This window comes from Chrysochloris asiatica, unplaced genomic scaffold (assembly GCF_000296735.1).
Source record: "Chrysochloris asiatica unplaced genomic scaffold, ChrAsi1.0 scaffold00048, whole genome shotgun sequence".
Taxonomy (NCBI): domain Eukaryota; kingdom Metazoa; phylum Chordata; class Mammalia; order Afrosoricida; family Chrysochloridae; genus Chrysochloris; species Chrysochloris asiatica.
The window spans coordinates 18119742-18146415 of record NW_006408566.1 but is presented as its reverse complement, the minus strand read 5'-3'; the positions used below and the strand labels follow the sequence as shown (position 1 = coordinate 18146415).

At 41.0% G+C, this 26674-nt stretch overlaps 1 protein-coding gene across 3 annotated transcripts in view; it reads left to right on the top strand.

Moving 5' to 3' along the window:
* The window catches only part of FGGY (FGGY carbohydrate kinase domain containing), a 677880-nt gene that overhangs the window by 440771 nt on the left and 210435 nt on the right, over nt 1-26674 (top strand). For all 3 annotated transcript variants that reach the window (XM_006862488.1, XM_006862487.1, XM_006862486.1), the window contains one exon: nt 14319-14426. In XM_006862488.1, coding sequence (XP_006862550.1) covers nt 14319-14426 — 108 coding nt within the window. The remainder of the gene's footprint in view (nt 1-14318; nt 14427-26674) is intronic.

The window sequence follows — 26674 nt, the reverse complement described above, 5'->3', positions numbered from 1 at the left end:
ATAATTTAATAGAATAAATATAATTTTTTTAATTCATAAAAAAAAAAAAGCAACCCTTGAAAATCCTATGTAGTACAGTTCTATTCTAACACACATGGTATCATCATGAGATACCATTTGACAGCAACTGATTTGGTATTTCAAATTCTGTAGGAGGGAGCTGTTTTCCTAACAGCCAATTTTTAATCAAAAGTTACCACTGGTTGGGCCGTATTTGAGAGTCGTCTGCTAACTCTTGGCAGATTTTACAGAAATAGAAGGCATGGTTCTAGCTTGGAGGCGCCAACTCACTATCAGAGCAGCAGAGCTAAGACTCCACCGATGAATACTGCACCAACAGAGAACCCTTCTCCTTACTTGCTCCCCTTCTCCATCTCTGTTCCTCACAGAAGAGACTAAGAAGCCTTTGCCAGCACTGATTGTTTGGGTTGTGAAACAGATGCAAGTGATAATTCTGTATCTTTAGAATCACAGAGCTTCCGAAGCTGACAGCCAATCTGAACTCGCTGGAGGCAGTCATGCATTTATATACAGGAGACTAGTGTGGCTTCTTGTCTGCAGGGGAGAGAAAACTAGGGGAAACGTTAGAAAGGCCTCAAAGTATTCTTGGCTATTCAGTTTGTCTTACAAAGCAACTTTGAGTGTGCTAAGTATGAGTGAATGAGAAACATATGGATTAAATTTCTATTGTGATTATATATGGATTTTAAAATGATGATGAATGAGGAATTCTGGGTTTTAGGAGTCAAAATACTTTGCAAATAATTCAGGGCTTTGCAGGCAACATTTGGCTGACTCTTGCCTTAGCAAACTGGGGACTGTTTGGTCAGGTGACAGATCCGCTCAGTGCTCTCCCTGTCTGCTCCAACTGCTAAGGCCCAGGAGGTACCTGTGGACACATTTCATGTGTTCTTGTTTTACTCAGACTGAAATAAAGGGATTGAGTTTCTATGAAGGGCAAACCCTTTACTAGAGGGCTATTAATCTTTCAGAAATCTCCAAATTGAGGAGAGGAACATTTGGCAAGTCTGAGCTGTATGAACTGTGTGTCTCTTACAAGTTAGTGGACATATTCTATATAGTGCTCTTAATGTCACAGTTAATGATAATGACCCCATGCCCTTCATTAGTGTAGTGATTGTATTTATGAAACACATTACCTATCATATTAAATATGCATTATGTATACAGAGGCTTCAAAAAGTTAGTGGAAAATGAAATGAAAAGATAATGAAGTTTTCCACAAACTTTTTGAAGCATCCTCATATATGTATAATCCAAAGAAAACCCACCACTTTCAACTCAATTACAATTCATAGGACAGATTAGAACTGCTCCTTCAGGTTTTCAACACTAATTCTTTATGAAAACAGACAGACTCATCCTTCTCTAGAAGAGCCACTGATGCATTTGACTGTTGACCGTGTGGTTAATAGCCCAATGCTTAATGCACTGTGCTACTAGGGATCGTATATATAGGTACATACACACACGCATGTAAGGAGCTCTGGTAGCATAGTGGTTATGAATCAGGCTGTGAACTGCAAGGTCAGCAGTTCAAAACTACCAGCTGTTCCGCAGGAGAAAGATGAGGCTTTCTGCTCCCGTAAACCCTGTATAGGGTCGCTATGAGTTGGAACTGACTTCACGGCACATAACAACAACAATACACACACATACACTCAATGTATCTTATAATAATAAACCTATGATATGGAAATTTCAGAGGGTTATGGGAAGATGCAGGGAGGAGCACCTAACTCAGCATTAGGGAAAAAGCCAGAGTTTAGAGAGAACTTTCTGGAGGAGATATTGTTAAGCTGAATCTTAAAGGTCATATCAGCCAGAGGAAGAGCCTGCTAGAGAGAGGAGGGTAATTTATGAATGCTCAAAGATGAGAAACAAAATGGCACCTTCAAGGAATTTCAAGTTGTTCAGAAGGTCTGGGGCTTCAGCCATGGTGTGCTTGTTTCAGTACAAAACAAAAACAGAAAAACCAGTGGTGGGCAGAGGAACAGGAAATGATAGCATATGCAATTAAACCAAAGAGGTAGGTACCAGCCTGATAAGAAAGGGTCTCAGATGTCATGGGAAGCTTTTAAAAGAGTTAAGATAAATTGCATAATTAGTTTTGTGTTTGAAAATGATCACTCTGTTGGAAGTAAGTGAATGAGAGTCTCAGAAGTGGAGTTGGAGAAGTGCCAATTCGAGGACAATATTGGTGTTTGTTGTAGTCATCCAAGGAAGAGATGATGAAGGACTTGTGTAGGCTCATGGCAATAGGGAGAAGCAAAAGTCTTATGTTTGAGAAAACAGAATTGACAGGAGATGAAAACATGTCAGTACTACATTGGAGATGAGAGCCATGAACACATCAAGAAGCCAATAATGGTAACCTGGTGACTGGGTAAACAGGGCTCTCAGAATAAGAGTGACTCTGGGAAAAAAGATAGCAGGTTCCATTTTAGACATGTTAATTAGATGTCCAGGTAAAAAGTCTCAGTTGTGTGGTGGTAGTGGTTGTGTACCGCCGAGTCAGTTCTGATTCATAACAACGCTGTATAGTGTTTCAGAGGCTGTAAATTTTTATGGGAGCAGAAAGCCTCGTCTTTCTCCCACAAAGTGATTGTGACCTTGTGGTTAGCAGCCCAGCTCATAGCCTCCAGCGCTACCAGGGATCCTTGTCTTAGTTAATAGTGCTGCTGTAGCAAAAATGTTGTTCAGTGCCACTGAGTTGGTTCCAGCTCATAGCGACCCTGTATAAGAGTGCTGGTGAATTTGAACCATCAACCCTAAGGTCCAGTGCTTATCCCACAGTACCACACAAGGACTCCATAACAGAAATAACAAACAGATATTTATGATCTCACAGTTTAGGAAGGTAGAAATCCAAATACAGAGCACTGGCTTTAGGTAACCCGTTTTTCTGTTGGCTCTGGATGAAGGTCTGTGTCTCCTTTCAGTGTCTGTGGGCTTGGCATTCCTTGGAGATCTTCATGTGTCTTGGCATTAGCCTTCGCCTAGGTCTAGGAAGTTCCCAGCATAGGGACCCTAGCTCCAATGATTATACTTCACTTCCAGCTCTTCTTTCTTGGTGATAGTTATGTTCCTACTTCTCTGCTTGTTTCTCTGTCCTTGTATGTCTTGTAAGATGAAAGGTGATACAGGCCATGCCTCAAGAAAACTCCCCATCACATCGGATCATATCTTGAGAGGTGATGACATCACTATGTAGTTGCTAAACCACTGAGAATCATGGCCTATGGCCTAAGCAAGCTGGCATGTATTTCTGGACTGGGGACAGAATTCAATCTATAACAAGTGTAGACCTTGAACACTGTAAGGCTTGACTTTAGAATCAAGATTTGAGATTCATCAGCACAGTAAAGATTGTTTTGGACATTTTGTTGTTGTTGATAGGTGCCATTGAGTTGGTACCAACTCATTAGTGACCCTGCACACAACGGAACTTAACACTGCTTGATCCTGGGCCAACCGCACAGTCATTGGCTATGTTTGAACCCATTGATGCTACCACTGTGCCAATCTATCTCATTAAGAGTCTTTATCAGTGACCTTCCACTTTACCAAGCATGCTATCCTTCTCCAGTGACTGGTCCCTCCCGATAATATGTCTGAAGTATAAGAGATGAAGTCTGGTCATCATGGGTTCCAAGGAGCATTTTGGCTTCTTCCAACACAGATCTATTTGTTCTTTTGGCAGCCCATGGTACTTTCAGTATTCTCATCCAACACCATAATTCTTCTACAGCCTTCCCATTCATTGTCCAACTTTCGCATGCATATGAGGTTATTGAAAACACCATGGCTTGAGTCAGGTGCACCTTAGTCCTCAAACTGCTATCTTTGCTCTTCAACACTTTAAAGAGGTCTTGTGCAGCAGATTTGCCCAATACACTATGTCACCTGATTTCTTGACTGCTACTTCAATGACTATTTATGGACATGGAAGTGGACAAATTGGTCCCAGGAAGTGTAGAAAATGAGACAAAGACACAGGAGAGAATCTAGGCGGGAAAGGAAGAAGAGCCTCCCAAAGAGACAGAGTAAGGACTGGACCTGAACCCAGGTCTTTGCATTCCCCCCAGAAGAGAAGTATTAAACCATCTGTTGTTTAACATTTCTTGAGAGATTATTAGGGGACTTCAAAAAGTCTGTGGAAGAATTCCATTATCTTTTTGTTCCATTTTTCCATGAACTTTTTAAAGCTCCTCATACTATGCCCTAGAAGCTTTACAAAGAAGCAAAATGGTTAAGTGCTTAGTTGTTTACCCAAAGGTCAGTGATTCAAATCTACCAGTTGCTGTGTGGAAGAAAGGACCTGGCTATCTGCTCCTAGAAAGATTTGTTGTTATTGGTAGGTGCTATCGAGTCGGTTCTGAGTCATAGCAACTCTGTATAGGGGTTCCAAGGAGCAGCTGGTGGGTTTGAACCACCAACCTTGTAGCTAGCAGTTGAGTGCTTATCCTATAAAGATTACAACCTAGGAAATACTGTGGAGGCAGTTTTACTCTGCCTTATAAGGTTGGTGTGATTGGACTGAGAACCACAAGGTCTGCAATTCAAACCCACCAGCTGCTTCTCGGAAACTCTATATAGTGTTACTATGAGTCAGAACTGACTCAATGGCACTTAAAAACAACACAGGCTTGCTGTGAGTCCCAGTTGACTTGATGGCACAGAACAGGATGTTTACACGCAATATGCCATTTAGTACCCATACAACACTCTGTGGTAACTCAGATTCTTTTACAGATAAAGAAACTGAATTTCAGTTGTTCAAATTCTCATAGGAGTCCTGGTGTGGTGCTGAAGTACAACCACTGGAATGCTAACCTCAAGATTGGTAATTCAAACCCACGAGTCACTCCTTGGAAACACTACCAGGGTCATTATGAGTTGGAACCAACTCAACAGCACTTAACAACAATAAGTCAGAACCAACTCAACAACACTTACAACAGCAAAGTCACATACTTAAATCTGAATTGAATTAAATGGATTTAATCTGAATTGAAGTCCAGGTTTGTTTGACTACCAAATCTATGCCTCTGTTTCTTATCTAAACCATGTGAAGATAAGATGAGGTTCCTCGCTGTTCTGCAGAAAAACAGATGTGTAAACAACTCATTACAATTCAGATGGAGAAGTGCTAAAGTAGAAATGAAAGCCAGGAATCCACATGCATAAACAGAATATTTGGTGCTCTTTTTCATGCCATGTAGTGAGCTACAAGTTGGCTGGAATGTATATAAATTGCTTTTCTCCAGTAAGATGATAGCCCAGCCCATTGGCAGGGAGAAATGAACCACAATGGTAATACCAGGCCCCGGCACATGGTTGCGGCTACTCGAGAAAATTCCCAACCTGGCTGGAGACACTCAAAACAAAACCTCCTGTTCCCTCTCAGGACTGCTGGCGTCTGGAGCCTGCCTCCTGCACTTGCCAGAGGCTTAGGCCAGCCTTGGGATGAGCAGGTGCGGGGGAGGCATAGCCCACAAACTGGACCAGCTCCCTGCTCTGAGCCCAGTCATCTCATCCAGAAAGAGGTATGAGCAGGTGTCTGGGCTTTGTCCCTGCAGGGAAACCAGCTGACAGGAGCCTCGAGTTAGATTCAACTCAGCCAATGGTATCTACTAATGGAGCCAGTGTGGGCACAGATACGATGAAAGTTTATAATCCAGCTCCACCATGTTTGACGTTTATGATTTCTAGTATTTTGCTCACCTAACTCTTTGCGCCTGTTTGACTCTAGTTGCTGTTAGGTGTCATTGTGTCAGTTCTGACTCAGCGGCCCTGTGTACAACAAAATGAAATACTGCCTGGTTCTATGCCATCCTCACAGTGGCTGCTGCCACTGTGCCTATCTAGCCTGTTGTGGGTCTTCCTCCTTCTCACTGACCCTCCATTTTAACAAGCATGTTGTCTTTCTCTAAGACTGGTCTCTCCTGATAATACACCTGATGTGTGAGAAACAAAGTCTCTCCAGCCTCACTTATAAGCAGCATTCTGGCAGTACTTCTTCCAACATAGAATTCTTTACGTCTTCCAACACAGAATTCTTTTCTTCTGGCAGTCCATCATACAACAGTATTCTCCAACACCATAACGCAAATACATCAATTTTTCTACAGCCTACCTTATTCATTGTCTTATTTTCTTCACTGTATAATTTTCAGACACACATGAGGCAATTAGAAATACCCTGGCTTGGATCAGGTGAACCTAAGTACTCAAACTGATATCTTTGCTCTTGAACACTTTAAAGAGGTTTTGTGCAGCAGATTTTCCTAATGCAATATGCCGTTTGATTTCTTGACTGCTGTTTCTATGAGTGTTGATGATGGATCCAAGCAAAATGAAATCTTTGACAACTTCAATCTTTTCTGCATTTATCATGATTTTATTTATTGGAACAGTTGTGAGGATTTTTATTTTATTTGCACTGAGGTGCGATCCAGACTGAAGGTGGTAATCTTTGATCTTTATCAGCAAGTGTTTTAAATATTCTTCACTTTCAGCAAGGTAGCTTGTATCATCTGCATATCACAGGTGGTTAATGAGTCTTCCTCTAATCCTGAAGCCATGCTCTTCACATCACCCAGTTTCTCTGATGATTTGCTCAGCATACAGAATGAACAACTATGACAAAAATTACAACCCTTGTGCACATCCTTCCTGATTTTAAGTCATTCAGCATCCCCTTGTTCTGTTCGAACCATTGCCTCTTCGGCTGTGTACAGGTTCCTCTATGCTTAACAACAATGAGTCAGAACCAACTCGACGACACTTACAACAGCAAAGTCACATACTTTAATCTGAATTGAATTAAATGTTGTTGTTGTTAAGTGCTGCCAAGTCGATTCCAACTCACAGCCTGTATTGGGTTTCCAAGGTGTGATTGGTGGGTTTGAACCATTGACCTTGTGGTTACCAGACCAGGTCCTGTGTTTTTGTTGTTATTAAGTGCTGTTGCGCTGACTCCAAACCATAGTGACCCTGTATAGGGTTTCCTAGAAACAGCTGGTGGGCTTGAACCACCGACCTTGCAGTTAAAATGGCTTTGCAGTCTGGCGCATTAACCCACAGTGCCACACCAGGATTTCTGGACAAATTGTCAAATTTCTCATTATAAAAGGATGAATGCAAAAACATTCACAAGTCAAAGACTTAGTTTTTCTTGGATCCACTATCAACACTCATGGAAGCAGTAGGCAAGAAATCAAATGACATACTGAATAGGCAAATCTGTTGCACAAGACCTCTTTAAAGTGTTTAAAAGCAAAGATGCTAGTTTGAGAACCAAGGTGTGCCTAACCCAATCATGGTATTTTCAATAGCTTCACATGCATGTGAAAGTTGTACAGTAAATAAGGAAGACTGTATTAGTATTAATGCATTTGAGTTAATGTGTTAAAGAAGAATATTGTAAGGACCATGGACTGCTGGGAGAATAAACAAATCTGTGTTGGAAGAAGTACAGCCATAATTCTCCTTAGAAGCTATGATGATGAGACTTTGTCTCTCATGGTTCAGACATATTATCGAGAGGGATGAGTCCCCTGAAGATGCATATAATGGTAGATAAAGTTGAGGGTCAGCAAAAAAGATGTGATTGGCACAGTGGCATCAACAGTGAGCTCAAGCTTACCAATGATTGTGAGGATGGAGCGGGACTGGGCAGTGTTTTGTTCTCTTGTCCATAAGGTTGCTATGAGTTAGAACTGACTCAATGTTGCCTAACAACAACATACATTGTAAATAATAGTAATAAAATGAGCAGTTATATACCCATCACCCAACTTATGAAAGAGAGTATGACCAGCACATTTTAAGTATAAAATTTTAACTTCAGTAAATATTAACTGTTTTTTAGGTGTTTATAGTGTTTATTTTTCCTTAGTGTTCTACCTTGAGATAATTTTGAATCTGGATATAGTCATGCCCCACAGTAACTAATCTTCCCAAATTTGTCACATCTGAAAATGTAATCTTGACTTGTATATCATTATCTGTGTGATTATTAGGAATATCAGTAAAAACACAATAGATAAATCTAGATACCTCCTTAGTGTTGGTGGTGGTTATGTGCCACGGTACCGGTTTTGACCCTGTGCAGGGTTTCTGTGGCTATAAATGTTTATGAGAGCAGAAAGCTACATCTTTCTCCTGAAGAGCAACTGGTGGATTCGAGCTGCTGACTTTGCAGTTGGCAGCCCATCTCATAATCCACTACACTACCAGGGTTCCTTAGATACTCCCTTACATGGTAACAATTACTACTGAGTGTGGATATTCAACCAGTTACCAACTATTCATTCATATAAACCTAATTTCAAGGAGAACAAATATATAGTTAGTATTGAACATACAAATCCAAACAAAAAATTAAAAAACCCAGCAAAACAGTTGCCATTGAGTCAGTTCTCATTCTTGGAGACCCCGTGTGTGTCAGAATACATCTGTGTTCCCAGGGGTTTTCTATGATTGATTTTCACATGTAGATCACCAGACCGTTCTTCTGAGACATCTTTGGGTAGACTCAAACCTCCAACCTTACAGTTAGGAGCCAGATTATTTAATGTTAACAATAGTTCTCCAAGAAAAGTATCATTTCCCACATTTCGGACTTGAAGAAGCTGAGGATCAGAGAGGTTGGTTGTCTAAGATTGCTTGGTAGAATCAAAATTAGAACCAAGATAGGCCTTCATTCTGACCCAAGTTCTGTCCTCTACCTTTCACAGATATATCTGGGGGAAACTTTCTGAAAGTCTTTGGGAAATCAACATTACCTAAACTACTTGTCTTCAAGGTCATTGGTTGTTTCTATTTGAATGAGTCTTTGTTGCCTCTGGTTGTCCTTGTTTTCTGCCCTTGAAAGGCAGTTAAAGAATTCTAAGAAGCAACAGTAGCCTAAAAACAAGATAATACTTTGGCAAAGACAAATACAGAACCTGTAGAGCGTGGCACCAATATAGCCAGACCTCTTTCTATTGTGTAGACTTGGTCATGTGATACAATTTTCAATGTGTCAGTATATACAGATCTTTGATGAGATTTATTGTGAGGGCTAAGTGACTTACTACCTGTAATGTGTTTAGAATAAGTCCTTTACTAAGTCCCTGGTCAGTCTTAGCTGGTGTTGTTGATCAGAGCACCATCTGGGTGGGAAGTCAGTCTCCTATAGGCATGCCTGTCATCCACGGGACAAAACGAGCTACCTCCTGGTGAAAAACAGAACAGCCTCTGGGCTAAGTTAGCTATATATCAACTTGGAAATAAATATAGGCTAATTGCAAAGGATTAAAGTACACTTAAATATATATGTATATTCTCTTTTAATTCCTCAAAACAATTACTCATTTTCTCCAAGAACATGGGTTTGAGAGTGCTTTGTGCTTTTGTTTCCCACTTCTACTCAGATGTCTGAGGAGAAGGGAATATCATTTCACATGAGTGAGTACAAACAGGACTCAGAGCAAGGCTTCCTTCCAAATGGAGCTAGGCAAAGCCTTCCTTTCTGAGCAGTGCAGACACAATCTCCTCATGAAATTCTGCTACAGAGGACACCGTAGCATCCTTAGGCTGTGGAATTGTGGGAAGTGGGGTAAGAAAGGAGCTATGCAGAGCTTTCCTAAGCAGTACATGTATACAAGTGAAAAAAATCATATCCTGGGGTTTGAGGTGAAAACTTATCATCTTAGCCACTTAATAGCTATGTGACCTTGAACAATTTATGAACTTCTCCGAGACTAATTTACCAAGTAGGACTAAGACTTCTAGAAGGGATGGGCACAGAGCCTCTTTTATCTTTCATCTATTTATAGCTCACTTTGGTTCATCTATCTATTCACACCCCAGGTCCTAAATCATTATGGGCAAAGATTGTATTAGTCACGTCAAAGAAACTCTTGTTGTTATTTAGTGCCATTGAGCCAGTTCCAACCCATAGCAGTCCTGTATAGGGTTTCTGAGGAGCAGCTGGTGAGCTTGAACCACTAATCTTGCAGTTCACACTGACCTCACAGTCCAACGCATTAACCTATAGTGCCACACCAGGAATCTCTAGGGTACTGTTTGGGCCAGTATTTTTTGTTGGCATATGATATACTCTGGTAGCATAGTGGTTAAAAGTTGGGCTACTAACCTCAAGGTGTGCAGTTTGAAACTGCCACCTGTTCCACAGGAGAAAGATGAGGTTTCTGCTCCCATAAAGGTTTACAGCCGTGGACACCCTATACAGGATCACTATGAGTCAGAACCCACTCCACGGTGCATAACCAACCAACCAACTAATGTGATAAAATTTTCATGGGGCAAAGTCTAAGTGACAAAAATGAAGATGATTCAGTGTGTGCTCCTTCTAGCTAGAACATTCAATCACTCTCACACACACATATATACACACACACGTATACATATGTGCATACACTCAACTCAGATACCTTCACTGGAAAATTAAGTGATAAATTGAATTAAGTGGTAAAACACTATGTATGTTTTACAACTTAATCCAAATATCACTTCCTCAAAGAAGGCTTCTATAAACCCCAGGCAAAATTAGGTACCTCCATTCAATGGCTTCATACTGCTTTTTGACTTTCCTTCTCAAACTTGTCACACACTGGGCAGTCATACATTTGTGTAATGATTTGATTATCACTTACCATAGTGTAACCAACTGTTCGCCTGGGACTGAGGGGTTGTCCAGAACATAGGACTTAGTGCTAAAACTAAAGAGACCATTAGCCAGAAAAAAAAACAAAACAATATAGGCAGTCCGACTGATTACTACAAGAACAAGCAAATTGTTCGCCTAGGAGACATCAAGGCAAGAGGTCCAGGAAACCCCCATCTAAGACTAAGAGTCAATGGGAATACACACTCTGATTGGTGACCACGTTCGTCACCGATAAGGAGAAGTGAGGGAAAAACAGCAACGAAGCTGCAAGCTAACCCCTACAATGTTCAATAGACTCCTGTAAACCTGGGTGGAGACCTGGTTGGCCAGCAGTGTGGCAAGTCTTTGGGACTCTATGGCCCAGAGTCAGTGACATTCCCACAGAGGACTAGAGTGGAGAGTGAAGCGTCTAACTGATAAGAAGAGAGGGCATATGCATAAGAACACCCAGACTTACAGATAATACCCACTTTACCTGGCTTCAATGACTGAATGATCAGAGCTCAACTAGAACAAGAAAAAAAAAAGAGTAATCTGATACAATTTGATGAACTTGTCCTACACCTATGGATGCAATAGCTCAAAAAAGGGAACAAATCTTTACAGTAAGGATCATCCCCACCCCCCATACACAGAGTAGACAGGGATGGGCAACTTGGACATTGGCTACCCAAAATGGGTGAGGCTACAAAAGCAAGAAGTGACTGGCTTACAAGCTTTCAAGAGGCAGCCTAGATCTAGAGGGTGCGGAAGAAGGTCGAATCTCCACTGAGTAGTATCCAATCTATCTGAGCGGGGCTGATGAAAGGCAATGCAGATAGGTGTCTTGTGATACAATAGTGAATAATTGTTATCAGGACTGACTATGAGGGTTGGAAATATAAAGGTAGACATTTTGTAGCAAAAGTTGGGGAGTGATTAATTTTGCAGTCCAGGAGCAGAAGTCCCTGGAACCATGAAGGGAAAAGAACGGAGAGCGGAACCCTACCCAGAGAAACAGTGACGCCAGAAATGGGGGCAGAGATGATGACATGGAGAAATGGAGTGGCTGGAGACTTTAGACCCGTGGCAATGAAATGATTTACGATAGGATGAATGAATGAAAACTAATGTTCTCCCATGTAAACTATCACATAATTCACAATAAAACATTAAAAAAAAGGAGACCATTAGCCACACCTGGACAATTGGTAACCTTGGTGTGGCTCCCTCTTAAAATGGCAAGCTGAATGAGGGCTATGCTCCTGTGCCTATTGTTTTATCTCCAGTGCCTGGCACAGACCAGGTCACCACCACAACAGGCACTCAGGAAACAATGGTTGAGCAAATAAAAGAATGAATGAATGAATATGTCAGTGTAGACTGAACTGTCTTTTCCTGCATGGGGCTGCTGTTAGTTTCCATCTAGTTGATTGTGACTCAGGAGGGCCCCTTGTGTGTAGACTAGGTCTGCTCCATAGGCTTTCCAATGCTCTGACCTTCAGAAGCAAATTGCTATGCTTGTCTTTTGAGGTGCCTCTGGATGAGTTCTACCTACCAACATTTTGGCTAGTAGTGAAGCACCACCCAGGGAGATTATTCTTCCTATTGTAGGTGCTGAATGTCCCTTTTGAATGAAAAGGTAATGATAATAGATTGTATAATTTCCCATTGTGTAGTAGAATTTGAAGTTAATAATCCCTTCCCTCACCTTAATCCTATCTGAGGATAAGAAATCCTAGTTTGAGGAATCACTGGTTTAATGAAAACAGAGCCAGAATAGTTGGGGTCAAGATAATCAAAAGTCTGTCCCTATGTTAAAATACTTAATTATAAACTCCCTGAAGGGAGAATTATGGTTATTTTGTTCATTTCTATAACCTCAGGGTCTTCCACAGTTCCACTGTGCCAAGCATATACCACAGGATGATTAAAATAATTGTTGAATAAATGAATGAATTCCCTCTCTAGCCTCAAGACATGGGGAGTAGAACCTTGTGTGCCTTTCTCTCTTTTCTCCATCTTCTAACTCCCCATGCACAATCATAGTTTCTATTTCAATATCTACTTGTATTCCTGTTGACCGGTCTCATCTCTTGATACATTTTCCCTGTTATTATAAGGAACCCCCATAGTACTGCCATCAAAAAACAAAGGCAACATTGCAGTACCTTGAATACTGAAAGGACCTCTTTCTAGCTCTCTGACCTCCATGGCTTTGCTCAAATTGTCACCTCAACCTAGAATGCCTACTCCACCTCTTCTGGCTAAATCCTACTAGTCTTTGTAAACTGATCTTAGCCCCATCCTCTAAAAATTCACCTTGAACCATCACACTCCTCACCTCCTCTTTTAGCTACAGTGTCCATCCACAACATTCTAATACTACTATCCCACAGACCACGCTGTTTTACTTGTCTGCTTATTTGTCTAGTTCTTTCCTAAATGGGGAACTTTGTAAAGAAAAGAACTGTATCTGATTCATCTGTGTCCGTGGCACCCAGTAGAATGAGACAGCGTGCTTTTAAGTGGCTTGTAAACATTTGTAGAAGGAGGGGTATGTATTCATTGCCTGTTGCCACAAAAAAATGCTGAGTAGGAAACAAACACAAAACTTCAGTGACCTACAAAAATAGACATTTATTTTTGCTCACAAGTCTGTTAGCTGACTGGTTAATTCCAGCCATCTGGGCTAATCAGCTGCTGGTCAACTAGGAGGCCTTGTTGGTCTTGCCTGGGTGCTTTCATTGACCTGGGGCATCTAAGACAACTAGGCTGACTCACTGTGTTCCACACATCTTTTTATACAACAGGCTAGTTCTCTTGGCAAAAGCAGAGGAGCCAGAGAAGGAGTGGAAGCACATGGGTATCATGAGGTCTAGATATGGAAACCTGGCACAGTATCACTGCCATTTCATTCCACTGGCCAAAACAAGTCACAAAGCTGACCCAGATTCAGACATTGGCCATCAAGTCAGTTCCGACTCACAGCACCCCCTTGTGTGTTAGAGTAGAACGATGCTCCATAGGGTTTTCAATGGTTGGTTTTTCAGAAGTAGATGATCAGGTGGAGTGGAACCTCCAACTTTCAGTTAGTTGCTATTGTTATTAAATGCTGTCAAGTCAGTTCCAACTCACAGTGGTTGTGTATAGGGTTTCCAAGGAGTGACTGGTGAGTTTGAACTGCCAACCTTGTATTTGGCAGTCCAGTGCTGATCCTACAGAGCCATCCCAGCAGTCCTTTCAGTTAGTAGCAAAGTACAATAACCATTTTCATACAGACATCCCAGCCCAAATCTGGGAAGTGGCTAGATGTAGCTACACAGCTACATTGCAAAGTGTATAGACACAGGGAGGGGTGTACAATGGAGACCATTTGAGCAATCTGTCAACCACAGACAGAAAGCCAGCAAGGAACAAATCACTTTTGATACCTTAACATATAAATGGATTTATCAGAAAGGTTTACAAAGATGGAGCCATGGCTTTCCTTTGGAGGAAGTTACTTCCTCACCACAAAAAGGATTCAATAAGAAGCTGAGGTCCATTGTCATAACAACAGCAGGTGGGAAGAAGATAAGGAGCCCTTTACCTCTGAGGGTCAATGTTTTCATATACTTTACCCCTTTCTTTTCAGATCAGCAAAGAGCCAATTTTTGTACCAGGCGTCTGGGGTCCTTATTTCTCAGCTATGGTCCCTGGGCTGTGGCTGAATGAAGGTGGCCAGAGTGTTACTGGAAAACTGGTAAGTTGACACTTCCTGCAGTATAATCTTGCACACTTTTGTCCCCTCGAGTAGCTCATTTGGCTACGTTACCACTTACTCAGTAGCTGGTGAATGTGCAGACTCCTGAAGCAGAATAATTCACTCTCTTAGGATTGTTATCTGTTGTTGACTTGACTCCAACCCACGGTGCTCCTATGTGGGTAGAGTAGAAGTGCTTCATAGGTATTTCAAAGCTGAGACATTTCAAAAGCAGATTGCCAGGACTGTCTTCCTAGGCACCTACTAACCTTTCTGCTAATAGTCAAGTCAACTATTTGCACCACCCAACAGCCTTCTCTTAGTGTGGTGATGGTGTGCCACTGATTGGTTCTGACCCTGTCTAGGGTTTTCAAGGCTTTTATTCTTTATACAAGCAGAGAGTTTCATCTTTCTCCCATGAAGTGACTGCTGGATTAAACCACTGACCTTGCAGTTAGGAACACACCTCGTAATTCACTGTTCAAAAGGCTCCTTTCTTTTAGCTTTGTTATTGTTATTAAATGCCATTGAGTTGGTTCCAACTTATAGCAACCCTGTATAGGGTTTCCAAAGAGTAGCTGGTGGGTTTGAACTGCTGACCTAGCTATTCAAACTCTTAGTGTAGGCCCTAACATTTGGTCCACACATACCATGTATTTGCTAAATAAATAAATGCTGCTCCGGACAGTGATGACTAACCCATCTCCTCATCTGTGATGTGTCACACATGAATCCATCATTGACACAGCAGCTACAGTGATATTCTACTTTGTGTAAAAGACCATGTTACTCCTCAGTGGAAAGCCTTCACAGGTCCCCCCTAGTACTGGATAACTCAGACGAGTCTTCTTTGTACATTAAACCCTTTATGAACTGTTGTCTCCATTTATATATGCCAGTCAAGCTAGATTGGAATCCTTGTGTGGTACGGTAGGATAAACACTGGACTGCTAACCACAAGGTCAGCAGTTCAAACCCACAAGCTGCTCCTTGGGAACCCTATATAGGGTCACTATGAGTCAGAATCGATGCAACAGCACTTTACAATGACAGTAACACAAAGCTAGATAGTCCTCCCTACAGCTTTCTCATGGGTCCTGCAGTTCGACTACAGTGCGCTTCTGTGTGCTCCTCCACCCACAGAGTTCTTCACTACCTTGATAACTCATATCAGAATCTATTACTTATCTTGGTTTACAAATCATTTCCCCCCCAGAAAACTCTGAACTTAGAGGATAGCTAGCAATGACAGAGAGCTGAGCAGGGACCACATCATAACAAATTCTTGCAAAACATGCTGAGTAATTGAACTTAATCTTGTAATTCAAAGGCAACTAGTGAATTGAAATAGTGAACAGACTTAGAACTTGGTTGTAGAAAACTCATGCAAACACCAGTAAGGAAGAAGGCTATGGGTACGTGGCTAGAGACATGGAGGTCAGTATTAATAGGTTAGCTCATTAATCCCAACAGAAAATGGAGAGGGTTTGAATGAGGACAGTGGTGATGAGATCAGCAGGATTTCTGAGGAAGGGATGTGGAAGGCAACAGAAAATAGAACTAGTCTCAATGACTCAACTTCACAACTTTTAATACATTGTATTGGAATTATCCATTTGTGTCTTGATTCCCCAATCCACTCGTCTAAATATTCTGCAAACAGAGGATGATCTGATCCAAAGATGGATGTGGACACAATAACTATTAGTTTCCATTTCTGACTATATGGCTGGTTTATACAAGAGAAGTTGCCATCAATTAAGATTCCAACTCATGGAGACTATGTGTGTATTTGAGTAGAAGTGTGCTCCTCCATACGGTTTTCAATGACTGAATTTTCTCCAGACATTTCTTCCAAGATGGCTTTGGGTGGTTGTAAACATTCAGCCTTTCCATTAGCAGCTAAGAGTGTTAGCCATTTACACCACCCGGGGATGTCTTTTATATTTAGCTCTCTCAGATTCTCTTTCAAGGTACTTGGAAGCATGGTTAGATGGATGGATTCAAAGAGAGTTTGCTATATGCCCTTGCTTTTGTGCCAGGCTACAGAAATGAATCATATCAATCAGACCCAGTTAGACCCTGGTTTTTAAGGAGCCAAATAAGCTTGTAGGAAAACTCAGTAAATATGAAATAAAATTTGATTGATCTTAATAACCAATGCTAGAAAGTCAACAAGGTACAATGGGACTGAAGTTTTTCACTCTCCTGTTGAAACTAGTCTGTGTATTTCTCCAAAACTCAAATAAAATATTCTTTCCTTGTCTGTGACACATTGAGAATCCATTACTGGATTAGAGCCCTCTTCAACCTCCATCATTCTGTAATCAACTTCAGCTGATCCAGAACTCATACATGACATCATCCAGAGGCATTTCTAACAAGGATAACCCTCCTATAAAGCAACTCTCGGTGCAGGATGTGTTTCCTATGAACCTGTCCATCAACACGTTTTCAGAAACATAGTATACAACTTGGACATCTGTATCAGTGTGGAAATACTTTTCCCAGCATTTGGCTCTAAATATGTTCTGTTGCTATGGATACAGCCCATCTTTGCCCAAACATCATGTGGAAAAGCATTGGTTACGCCTATTTCCTCATTCTGAATTTAAATAAAAAATGTGACTGCTTTTCCACCATTACTAAAAAATCATCATAATTGTCCACTATGGTTTTTGACAAGAGTCATGGAAATTGTTGGCCTTTATTTATTTGGCTTTGTTCCATCGACCAATCAGAGCATATTTGGAGCTTCATTTTGGGCAGCCCTACATATATGAGTATACATTCATTGAACATAGGCAGTTGCACTGAAACAGGAATGGGCATGATTAACCCGTGGATTATAGAGCTCATACTCTCAGGGATAGAAAAGTTAGCAGAAAGTAGTGAAAACGGAATCAAAAGCAACATAGCATCTGTCCAAATAGTCCAAGCAGAGAGATGGAAATCAACTATAAAATAAAGGGCTGAAATAAGAATGACAAAACTGATAACAATAATAATAAGTTGGTACTGTGCTAACGACTTACATACATCATCTTATTCATCTTTAAATGAAATTCACAGTAATCACAATGCCGGATATGTATCTAAAAGCTTTATTTTCTGGTCTTAATTCTAAAAGTTTTTCATGGAGTATTTCATTTAATCTTCTCAAAACTCTTGTAAGAGAAAGAGATTATTTGCATTTTACAGATGGAGAATTGAAACTCAGAGAGGGAGAGGATAACAAGGGCAGGGCGGAGACAATTTCTGAGATACTGGCAAACCATCAAAGGCCTTTTTTTTGAAAAAAAAAGTTTTTATTGTGAATTGAGTGATAATTTACATGAGAGAACATTGGTTTTACACTCATCATTTCATTGCAATGATTACAGTCTCCTCCGAGTTTGAAATGAATCATCATTCAACAATATTTGCTTCTATTCCTTCTGTTTGTTTTATGTGTGTGCTTCTCTTTTTTGAAGGGGAATTTACACAAAAACACTCAGGAATTTAAACAACCAAAGGGCACATTCTGCAAGCCTGCCTCCTGGCTGCCAGCACTCAGTCCCTCTCTTTCCATGAGTCTAGAGTCCTGAACTGCTCCCTCGCTCCATGTCGTCATCTCTGCATCCATCTCTGGTGTCACTGCTTCTCTGGATAGGGTCCCACATTCCACTTGTGCTCTTCTTCCTTGATGGTCCTAGGGTCCTCTGTTTCTGGACTGTAAGATTAACTACTCCCTCCTTTTTGCTACAAAGCTTCTATCTTTATAATTGTGGCAGTCACAATTAGTCATGATAACAATTACTCACTATTGAGTCATAAGAATCTTATCCACATCTCGTTTCACCAGACCCATCTAGACAAGATAAAAACTTTTCAGTGGGGACTCTGCCTTCCTCTGCACACTCTTAAACTAAACTCCCTCTTGAAAATGTGTAAGCCAGTTACTTCATGCCTTCATTGCCCCTTCATTTTAAGTAGCCAATATCCAAGTCTCCCGTCCCCTTCAACCCTGTGTACAGAGGGAATAGGATAGATACTTGATATGAAGACTCCTTCCCTCTCAATTGGTATTTTGAGCTACTACATCCATAAGTATAGGTCAAGTTCATCAAATTGGAGCAATTTACACTTGTTTCCTTTCTCAAAAATTGTTTTTTATCTTCCTGTAGTCGAGTTCTGATCATCAAGCCATCGAGGCTAGGTCAAATGGGTATTATCTGCAAATTTGGGCATTCTTGTGTGTCTTCCCTCGTTTCATAGCAGCTGGATGCTTCACTCTTCCTGTTCAAGTTGGTTCCATTCCAACCCATAGCAACCCTGTTTAGGGTTTGCAAGGCACAGCTAGTGAACTTGAACCACTGATCTTGAGGTTCAAGCCAACTTTGCAGTCCAGTGCATTAACCTGCAGCGCTACTTAGTGTTAAATTATTCTGGAATTTTCACCTGTGAATTTGGATCTCAGGTTTTACAATAGGTTGTTGTCATATAGGGCACTATTAGAGGAAACTGTTTTTGTTCTTTCTTTCATATGGGCATATATCTGTAAAATGTACATTGGAGAATATGCCTCAGCAATACACTACTTTGTTGTTATTGTTGTTGTTGTTAGGTACTGTCAAGTTGATTTTGACTCAGTGGCATCATGTGACAGACTAAGACTGTTCTATAGGGTTTTCCAGACTGTAATCTTAATGAGAAGGAGCCCTGGTGGCACAGTGGCTAAAATGCCTGACTGCAACTGGTTCAAAAAGTCATTGGTTCAAATTCATCAGACGTAGCAGTCTGCTTCGGTAAAGAATATAGCCTTAGAAACCCTATGTGGGCAGTTCTAGTCTCTTTAAAAGTTTGCTGTGAATTGGAATCAACCCAATGGCAATGCGTTTGGTGAATCTTAATAAGAGCATGGTGGTGGTGGTGGTTATGTGCCGTGGACTCATAGCGACTCTGTACCGGGTTTCCGAGGCTGTAAACCACATTTTCTCCTACAGAGCTGCTAGTTGGATTCAAACTGCCAACACTTGGGTTATCAGTTTAGCACTTAACTGTTATGCCACCAAAACTCCTATGTTGTCTCTGTTGTTGCTGTTAAGTGCCGTTGAGTCAATTTTGACTCAAGCAACCCTCTATAGAGTTTCTGAGGAGCAGCTCTAGGTTTGAAACACCAACTTTATGGTTAATAATCCAGTGTTTATCCTACAATGCCACACTAGGACTCACTAAACACACAGCCATAAATATACCATCTATAGCAGGAAAGAAGAGAGATGAAATGGAAAAAGAGAAGGAAAGGGAGGGAAATGAAAAAAATTCAGTGTTAGATTAGAAAAAATAAAACATCTCATTTTGATAAGTGAATACAGATCATTCATTAAAAAGCAAATCCTTCACTCCAAGTACATGAATAGATTGGTACTTTAAATATATATATATCCATCTCTTAACTTCAGGTTGAAGAAGAAATAGCATTAACTATTTCTGGCTCTGGAGCCCTTGCAGTTTCATTTGACTGAGATGCAGACTCATTTTTCACTCATTCCAAGCTTGTGCTGCTGGTGTTTTTTTCTTCTTAGAAAGGCATAGGCCAACCCATCAATTATTAATTTCAGTTGCATCACCAAGTACCCATCCAGGATTGCCCCAAGCTTGTTGATACTTTTTCCAGAAAAACTTCAAAAAGCACTGCTTTCTGCCTAGACTTTTCCCACAGAATGCAACCCACTACAGACACTACATCTACATGATAGAGCTTGTTTCCAGTTGAACCGTGACCATCCTCCCCTCCACCCCCTTCAAAGCTCTATTGTTAGCTTCCGTCAAGTTGCTCTCTGACTCCTGGAGACCCCATGTACAACAGAATGAAACACTGGGCCATCCCCATGATTACCTGTGGATCAAACTCACCTTTGTGATCTAGAGGGCTTCGTGGATTGACATTCAGAAATAGATTGTTAGGTCTTTCATCCCAGTCCATCTTAGTCTGGAAGCTCTGCTGAGATCTATTTAGCATGATAGCAATATGTAAGCTTCCAATGATAGACTATGGAGCTCTGGTAGCATAGTATTTACAAAATGGGCTGCTAACCTCAAGGTCAGCAGTTCGAAACTACCAGCTGTTCCAAAGAAAGATGAGGTTTTCTGCTCTCATAAAGATTTACAGCCTCAGAAATCCTATGCAGGATTGCTATGAGTTAGAACCAACCCCACAGCACACCACCACCACACCACCATCACTACTGATAGACTAGTGTTGGTTATGCATGAGATACTTTGGAATCAAACCTCATGTCCTATGTGAAATGTGAGGATTCTACCTCTGGCCCACCAGTATCTTCCAAGAGCTCTACTCTGACTCATTTGAAGTCATTGTTATTGGGAAAGGGGTGTGGTAAAACAAGTCTCTACAGTGTTCCTGGTGCTCATAGGACACCCCACCCCCCACCCCCAGAGGGACAGGATACAAGAGGCATGGTCTTGGCTTTCTGGGGCAGTCTGACATCTCTCTCAGGCCTGCATTCATCTCATCTAACTGGTGGTTCTTAAGATAAGCTGGTAGAAGCTTAGCCTTCCACCTGACCTGTAGAATTTGAGTTTGTCAGCTCCTTCAACCAAGTGAGCCAACAAGTTCTTTAGCCTGTTGCCTGACCCACAATTGTGTAAACCATTTTCTCACAATTGCATGAGCCATTTCCTTGAAGTCAGTTTCTCTCTCTCTCTTTTTATATATATATATGTGTGTGTATGTGTGTGTATATGCTTCCCTGCTTTTCTCCTTTAGAGAACCCAGGCTTGGATTTTGAACTTAAGTCACAGAGTCCCAGTATAATAACTAAACTGTTGTTTGCTTTTGGAATTTGAGTAATTGTTCATAGTGAGTGTGGCTAGCAGCCTCTTCCCTCATCTTCAAGGCACTCTGCATAAGGCCAGCCTCACCATGTTATACAGACTTCTGTGAGATCTGAGAAACTTGTCATGTACACAAGCACTGCACAGTGACAGAGGTAGCTGACTCACCCACCCTTTCTTTTTCACTCATGCTGCCCTGCTACAGAGATTTCCTGGGCCCAGTATGAGCTGCTATGATGACCAGTGTATGGTAACATGATCCCTGTCTTCCAGTAACGTGTCCTCTGTGGGAAAGCTGGACACATAAACAGATAATCATAGTTTATTGTAGCACATAAAAGTAGATTACACTACCCATTCTAGCCACCTAAAGGTTCCAAAACCAGTTAATTACCATGGAGTGGTCTCTGACTCATAGGGACCCATGTATGTCAGCGTAGAACTATGATTTATGGTTTTCAATGGCTCATTTCTCTGTAATACATCACCAGGACTTTTTCCAAGGCAGCTATGAATCACTAACATTTGAGTTAAGAGCAGAACATGTTAACCATATGAACCGTGCACAGAGAGTCCACTGGGAAGGTGGTGGTGTTCAGTGCCATTAAGTCAACTCCAACTCATAGTGACCCTGTATAGGGTTTTCAAGGAGTGGCTGGTGGGTTTGAGCTGTCCACCTTGCAATTCGCATTCCAGTGTTTATCCAACAGCACCACTCCAGAATGCCCCTGGGAATGTAGGGGCTACCATTTATTGAATGAATACCTGTTATGTGCCCAGTACTTTTTCGGTCCATTAAGTTGTGATTACAGCTCAATGATAAGAAAAAAAAAAAAAAAAATCTCACAACTAGGCCAGTAAATAACATCATAGTAAACAAAGAGAAGATTGAAATTTTCAAAAACTTCATTTTGAATTGTGATGGTCACTACTGTAAAGGTATGAGTTTTGTAACATAAAGGGGGGAGTGAGCAATCTTGCACTCCAGAAACAGAGGACCCTAGGACCATCAATGGAGAAGAGCATGAGTGGAATGTGGAACCCTATCCAGAGAAGCAGTGACAGCAGAGATGGAGGCAGAGATGAGGACACAGAGAAAGAGACAAGCTGAGGACTCTAGACTCCTAGAAAGAGAAAGACTGAGTATTGGTGGTTAGGAGGCAGGCTTGCAGAATGTTTGGTTGTTTTAATGATTATATATTCCTGAGTGTTTTGATGTACATCCCCCCAAAACACACACACACAAAACCAGAGGGAATAGAAGCAAATACTGTTGAATGATGATGCACAAGGGTATTGTAATCATTACAATGAAACAATGAATGTAAAATTGATATTTTCCATGTTAATGATCACTCAATTCACAATGAAAAAACTTAAAAAAAAAAACAAAAAACCCTTCATTTTGCTTGGATCCACAATCAATACTCAGAAAGAGCAATCAAGAAATCAAACTACACTTTACATTAGACTAATCTACTCCAAATGACTCTTTAAAGTACAAAGATTCCATTTTGAAGACTAAGGTGTGCCTGGCCCAAGCCATAGTGTTTTCAGTCAGCTCATATGCATATGAAAGTTGGACAGTTACTAAGGATGGCTGGAAAAGAATCAATGTGTTTGAATTCTTCTGTTGGAGAAGAATATTTAAAGTACCATGGACTGCCAGAAGAACAAATAAATCTGTGTTGGAAGTGCAGCCAAAATACTCCTTAGAATCCAGGATTGCGAGACTTCATCTCTCATACTTCAGAAATATCAGGAGAGAACAGTCCCTGGAGAATGACATCATGCTTGTAATGTGGATGGTCAGCAAAAAAGAGGGAAACTCCTGTGAAGTGGATTGACCCAGTGGCAGTAACAATAGGCTGTGTTTCATTCTGTTGTACGTAGGAGGGCTGTGAGTTGAATCTGACTTGACAACACCTAAAGCAGCAATAATAACAAGGTTCATTATTTCATGTAATTTGCACAGCATGTCTGTCAGGTCAGTGTTGTTATATCGATTTTACTAGTGAAGAAGTGGGTAGGGAAAAGTAACTTGATCAAGGTAGCTATACTTGGTATAGCCATGATTTAGAACCTACTTATCTATGGGAGGCCCCAGAACTTTCCAGAACCAGACTTGACTTTTTGTAGAGCTCCATGTCTGAGATTTTTCTTACAATTCTCTTGTAGGCTTCTGAGAAAAGCAGTTATTGTTGGCTAATGTGTCTTTCTTTTCAATTATATTGAAGAAAATATAATTGGCAGGCTTGGAAAGGCTCGAAAGGGAAAATTTACATTTATCAGTATCAATAAAATCCATGTGTAGATTTAGGTATGTCCCCAGCACTTTATACTAGATAATTGCAATAATTCATAGCTACAATCAACAAATGTTTCCCTGTCCCCATCTCCTGCCCTGTTGTCACTGTACTTTTTGTATACTCACCTGGATTCATGCATAAGTTTATAATTGGCTTCTTGTCTCTATTCTTTGTCCCCTCTAATTCCTCTCTTGTATTACATCTAAAGCAATCATTCTAAAACACATGTACAACCATACCATTATTAATAGTTCTCCAATTGCCTGTAGAATAAAGTCTACGCTCTGTAAAGTGACATGTATTTATACCACTGTTATCTATTGCGTGCACACTCTATTCCAGGTACTGGTCTGAAAAAGAAAACAGCAGAGAACAAAACAGTTATCCACCTCTCAAAAAAACCATCTGTGCCATTATTACGTTTCCATTCTAATCCAAGGAGACAGTCAGTAAATAAAACTAGCACAACAAAGTGATCAATAATTTTATTCTGTGACACCGAACAAAAACAAACCTTATGGTATGAGTTGCTGGTGCTGTGGGTTAATGCAATGGACTGCAAGTCAGTTTGAACCTCAAGATCTCTGGTTCAAGCTCACCATTGCTACTCATAAACCCTATACAGGGTCACTATGACTCAGAACCAACTCAACACATAACAGTAATAATAACAATTTAAAAACAGAGTAAATGGCTTGTGAGTTGACAGGGGAAGGTTACAATTTCAAATTGGTGATCATGGATGTGATATGTGAGCAAAGAACTCAAGGTGGGATGACGCTAGTCATTTGGAAATGTGATGGGGAAAATACCAATAAGGAAAAACTTATTGGTTTTTGCAAAGAGGTCCTGGGAGGGGCTTCTTACCTGGGAAATTATAAGAACAGCAAGGAATCCACTGTGGATGGTATAGAGTGAACCAAGATGAGACTGGTGGTGGTGGTTATGTGCTATGGAGTCGGTTCTGACTCATATCCACCCTACACAGGGTTTCAGAGGCTGTAAATCTTTACAGGAACAGAAAGTCTCATCATTCTCCCATGGAACAGCTCATAGTTTCGAACTGCTGACTTTGATGTTCACAACCCGATTTGTAACTGCTACACTACTAGAGCTCCTTAAGATGAGACTTGCTGCTGTTGTTGTTGTTAGGTGCCATCGAGTTGATACTGACTCATAGCAACCTTATGCACACCAGAATGAAACACTGCCCAATCCTGGGCCAACCTCACTACTGTTGCCACACTTGAATCCATTGTTGCTGCCACTTTGTCAATCCATCTCACTGGGGATCCTCCTCTTTTTCTCTGACCCTCCACCTTACCAAACAAGATATTCTTTTCCAGTGTCCCTCCTGACAATATGCCCAAAGTATGAGATACAAAGTTTGGCCATCTTGGCTTCCAGGGAGCACTCTGGCTGCACTTCTTCTAACACAGATCTGTTGGTTCTTTTGGCAGCACATAATTTCAATATTCTCCTCCAACACCATAACTCAGAAGCATCAACTCTTCTACTGTCTTCTTTATTCACTGTCCAGCTTTATCATAAACATTAGGTTGTTGAAAGAGAGGCGGGGCTTGATGGCGGCTAGGGTGGAGGTGCAGTGAAGTTCTCTGTCAGCAATACCACAGAATAACAGGTGAAGCAGATCCAGAGAAGAGCTCCATTATTCGGAACCACAGAGCTAGGAATATTTTAAAAGTTTGAAGGCTTATAACTACTGGAACATGAAGCTAAAGTAAGAAATTGCATACTTTTGAATCTGCCTGGCTCAAAGGCCTGGCTCCGACATCTTGGGTGAGACCAAACAGCAAGACCAAGTGGGGGAGCAGAAACACCACAGGAAAAACGCCGCTGGAACCTTGGAGCAAAGGTGGACAATAGACTTTGTTGGTTTTACTTTGTTCTGATTTTCTTCTTTTTTTTTGGGTTTCTGGTCATTGGCACGCCCACTGTTTGTGCACCTTCATTCTGGTGACTAGCTAGAGTGGGGAGCCTGAGCGAGTGGATACCCCCCACCCTCACTACTGGTAGGTTCTTCTGCCACACATGCACACAGATACCCAGCCCAAGAGCAGACCCTAAATGTTTGTTTTGTTGCTTTTTTTAAACACGGGAAAGGGGAGGACAGGGCTGTAGAGAAGGAAAGAGAGTTTACAAACAAAACAGGTCAAACATTAAATTCAAGTCTGAGGTATAGCATAATAACCAACAGTGGCATCTTGAAATCTCTCAGGCAGCTTTCAAAGCAAGAAGCTGAAGAGAGGACATTAAAGTCATACTCATATTAAGCTATAGATTTTTTTCCCTTCTCTCCCTCCTCTCCCTTGTCTGTGATTACAGACTGCAGTATTCAGTCCTGTTTTGATTGTTGCTGTTTTTTAGTCTTTTTTTTTTTCTTGTTTTTTTTCGCTGGTGCTGTTTTGATGGTTTATGCTCCCCTTTCTATGTATGGGGGACTCTTTCTCTCCCTATATTACCCAAGAAGACTCAGCAACTGCTGCCATATAGTCAAGCTACAATCACACTCTATAAAACACTAAAACCCAGGCAAGAGCCAGTATCAACTGCCATATACCAGGGAGGCAGACAACACCTGTGAAAGTTACTCTGAGATAAGCAATAAGAAGAGTAAAAGGGAAACCCACATCAGAAAGCATATAAAAAAATACCAAAACACATACTCAATTAAGTATTAAGGCCACAGATAAAAACTAAACATGTCCAAGAAGCAAAAGCAGATGACCATATCAGCACATGTCAAGAAACAAGATAAAATGTCTGAGACAGATGACTTAGAGGTAGGCCTGGACACCATTTTCAAAGGAGGGCAGGCCTTGGAAATGCCTGAGAAGGAATTCAGAAAGATGATTACAAAATGTTTCAAAATACTTTACAATGGAGTTGAGAAAAATAAGGAAGAAGTCAGGAAAGCACTACAGGAGCAATAAAATAAGATAGATACAGCATTGGAAACAATTCAAAACCTACAGAAAGATGACCAAACAATTCAATAATAGAGTATCAGAAATAGACAATACTCTGAAAGGGCAAAGAAATAGAATAGACGAGATGGAAGGCAGAACCAGTGAGCTG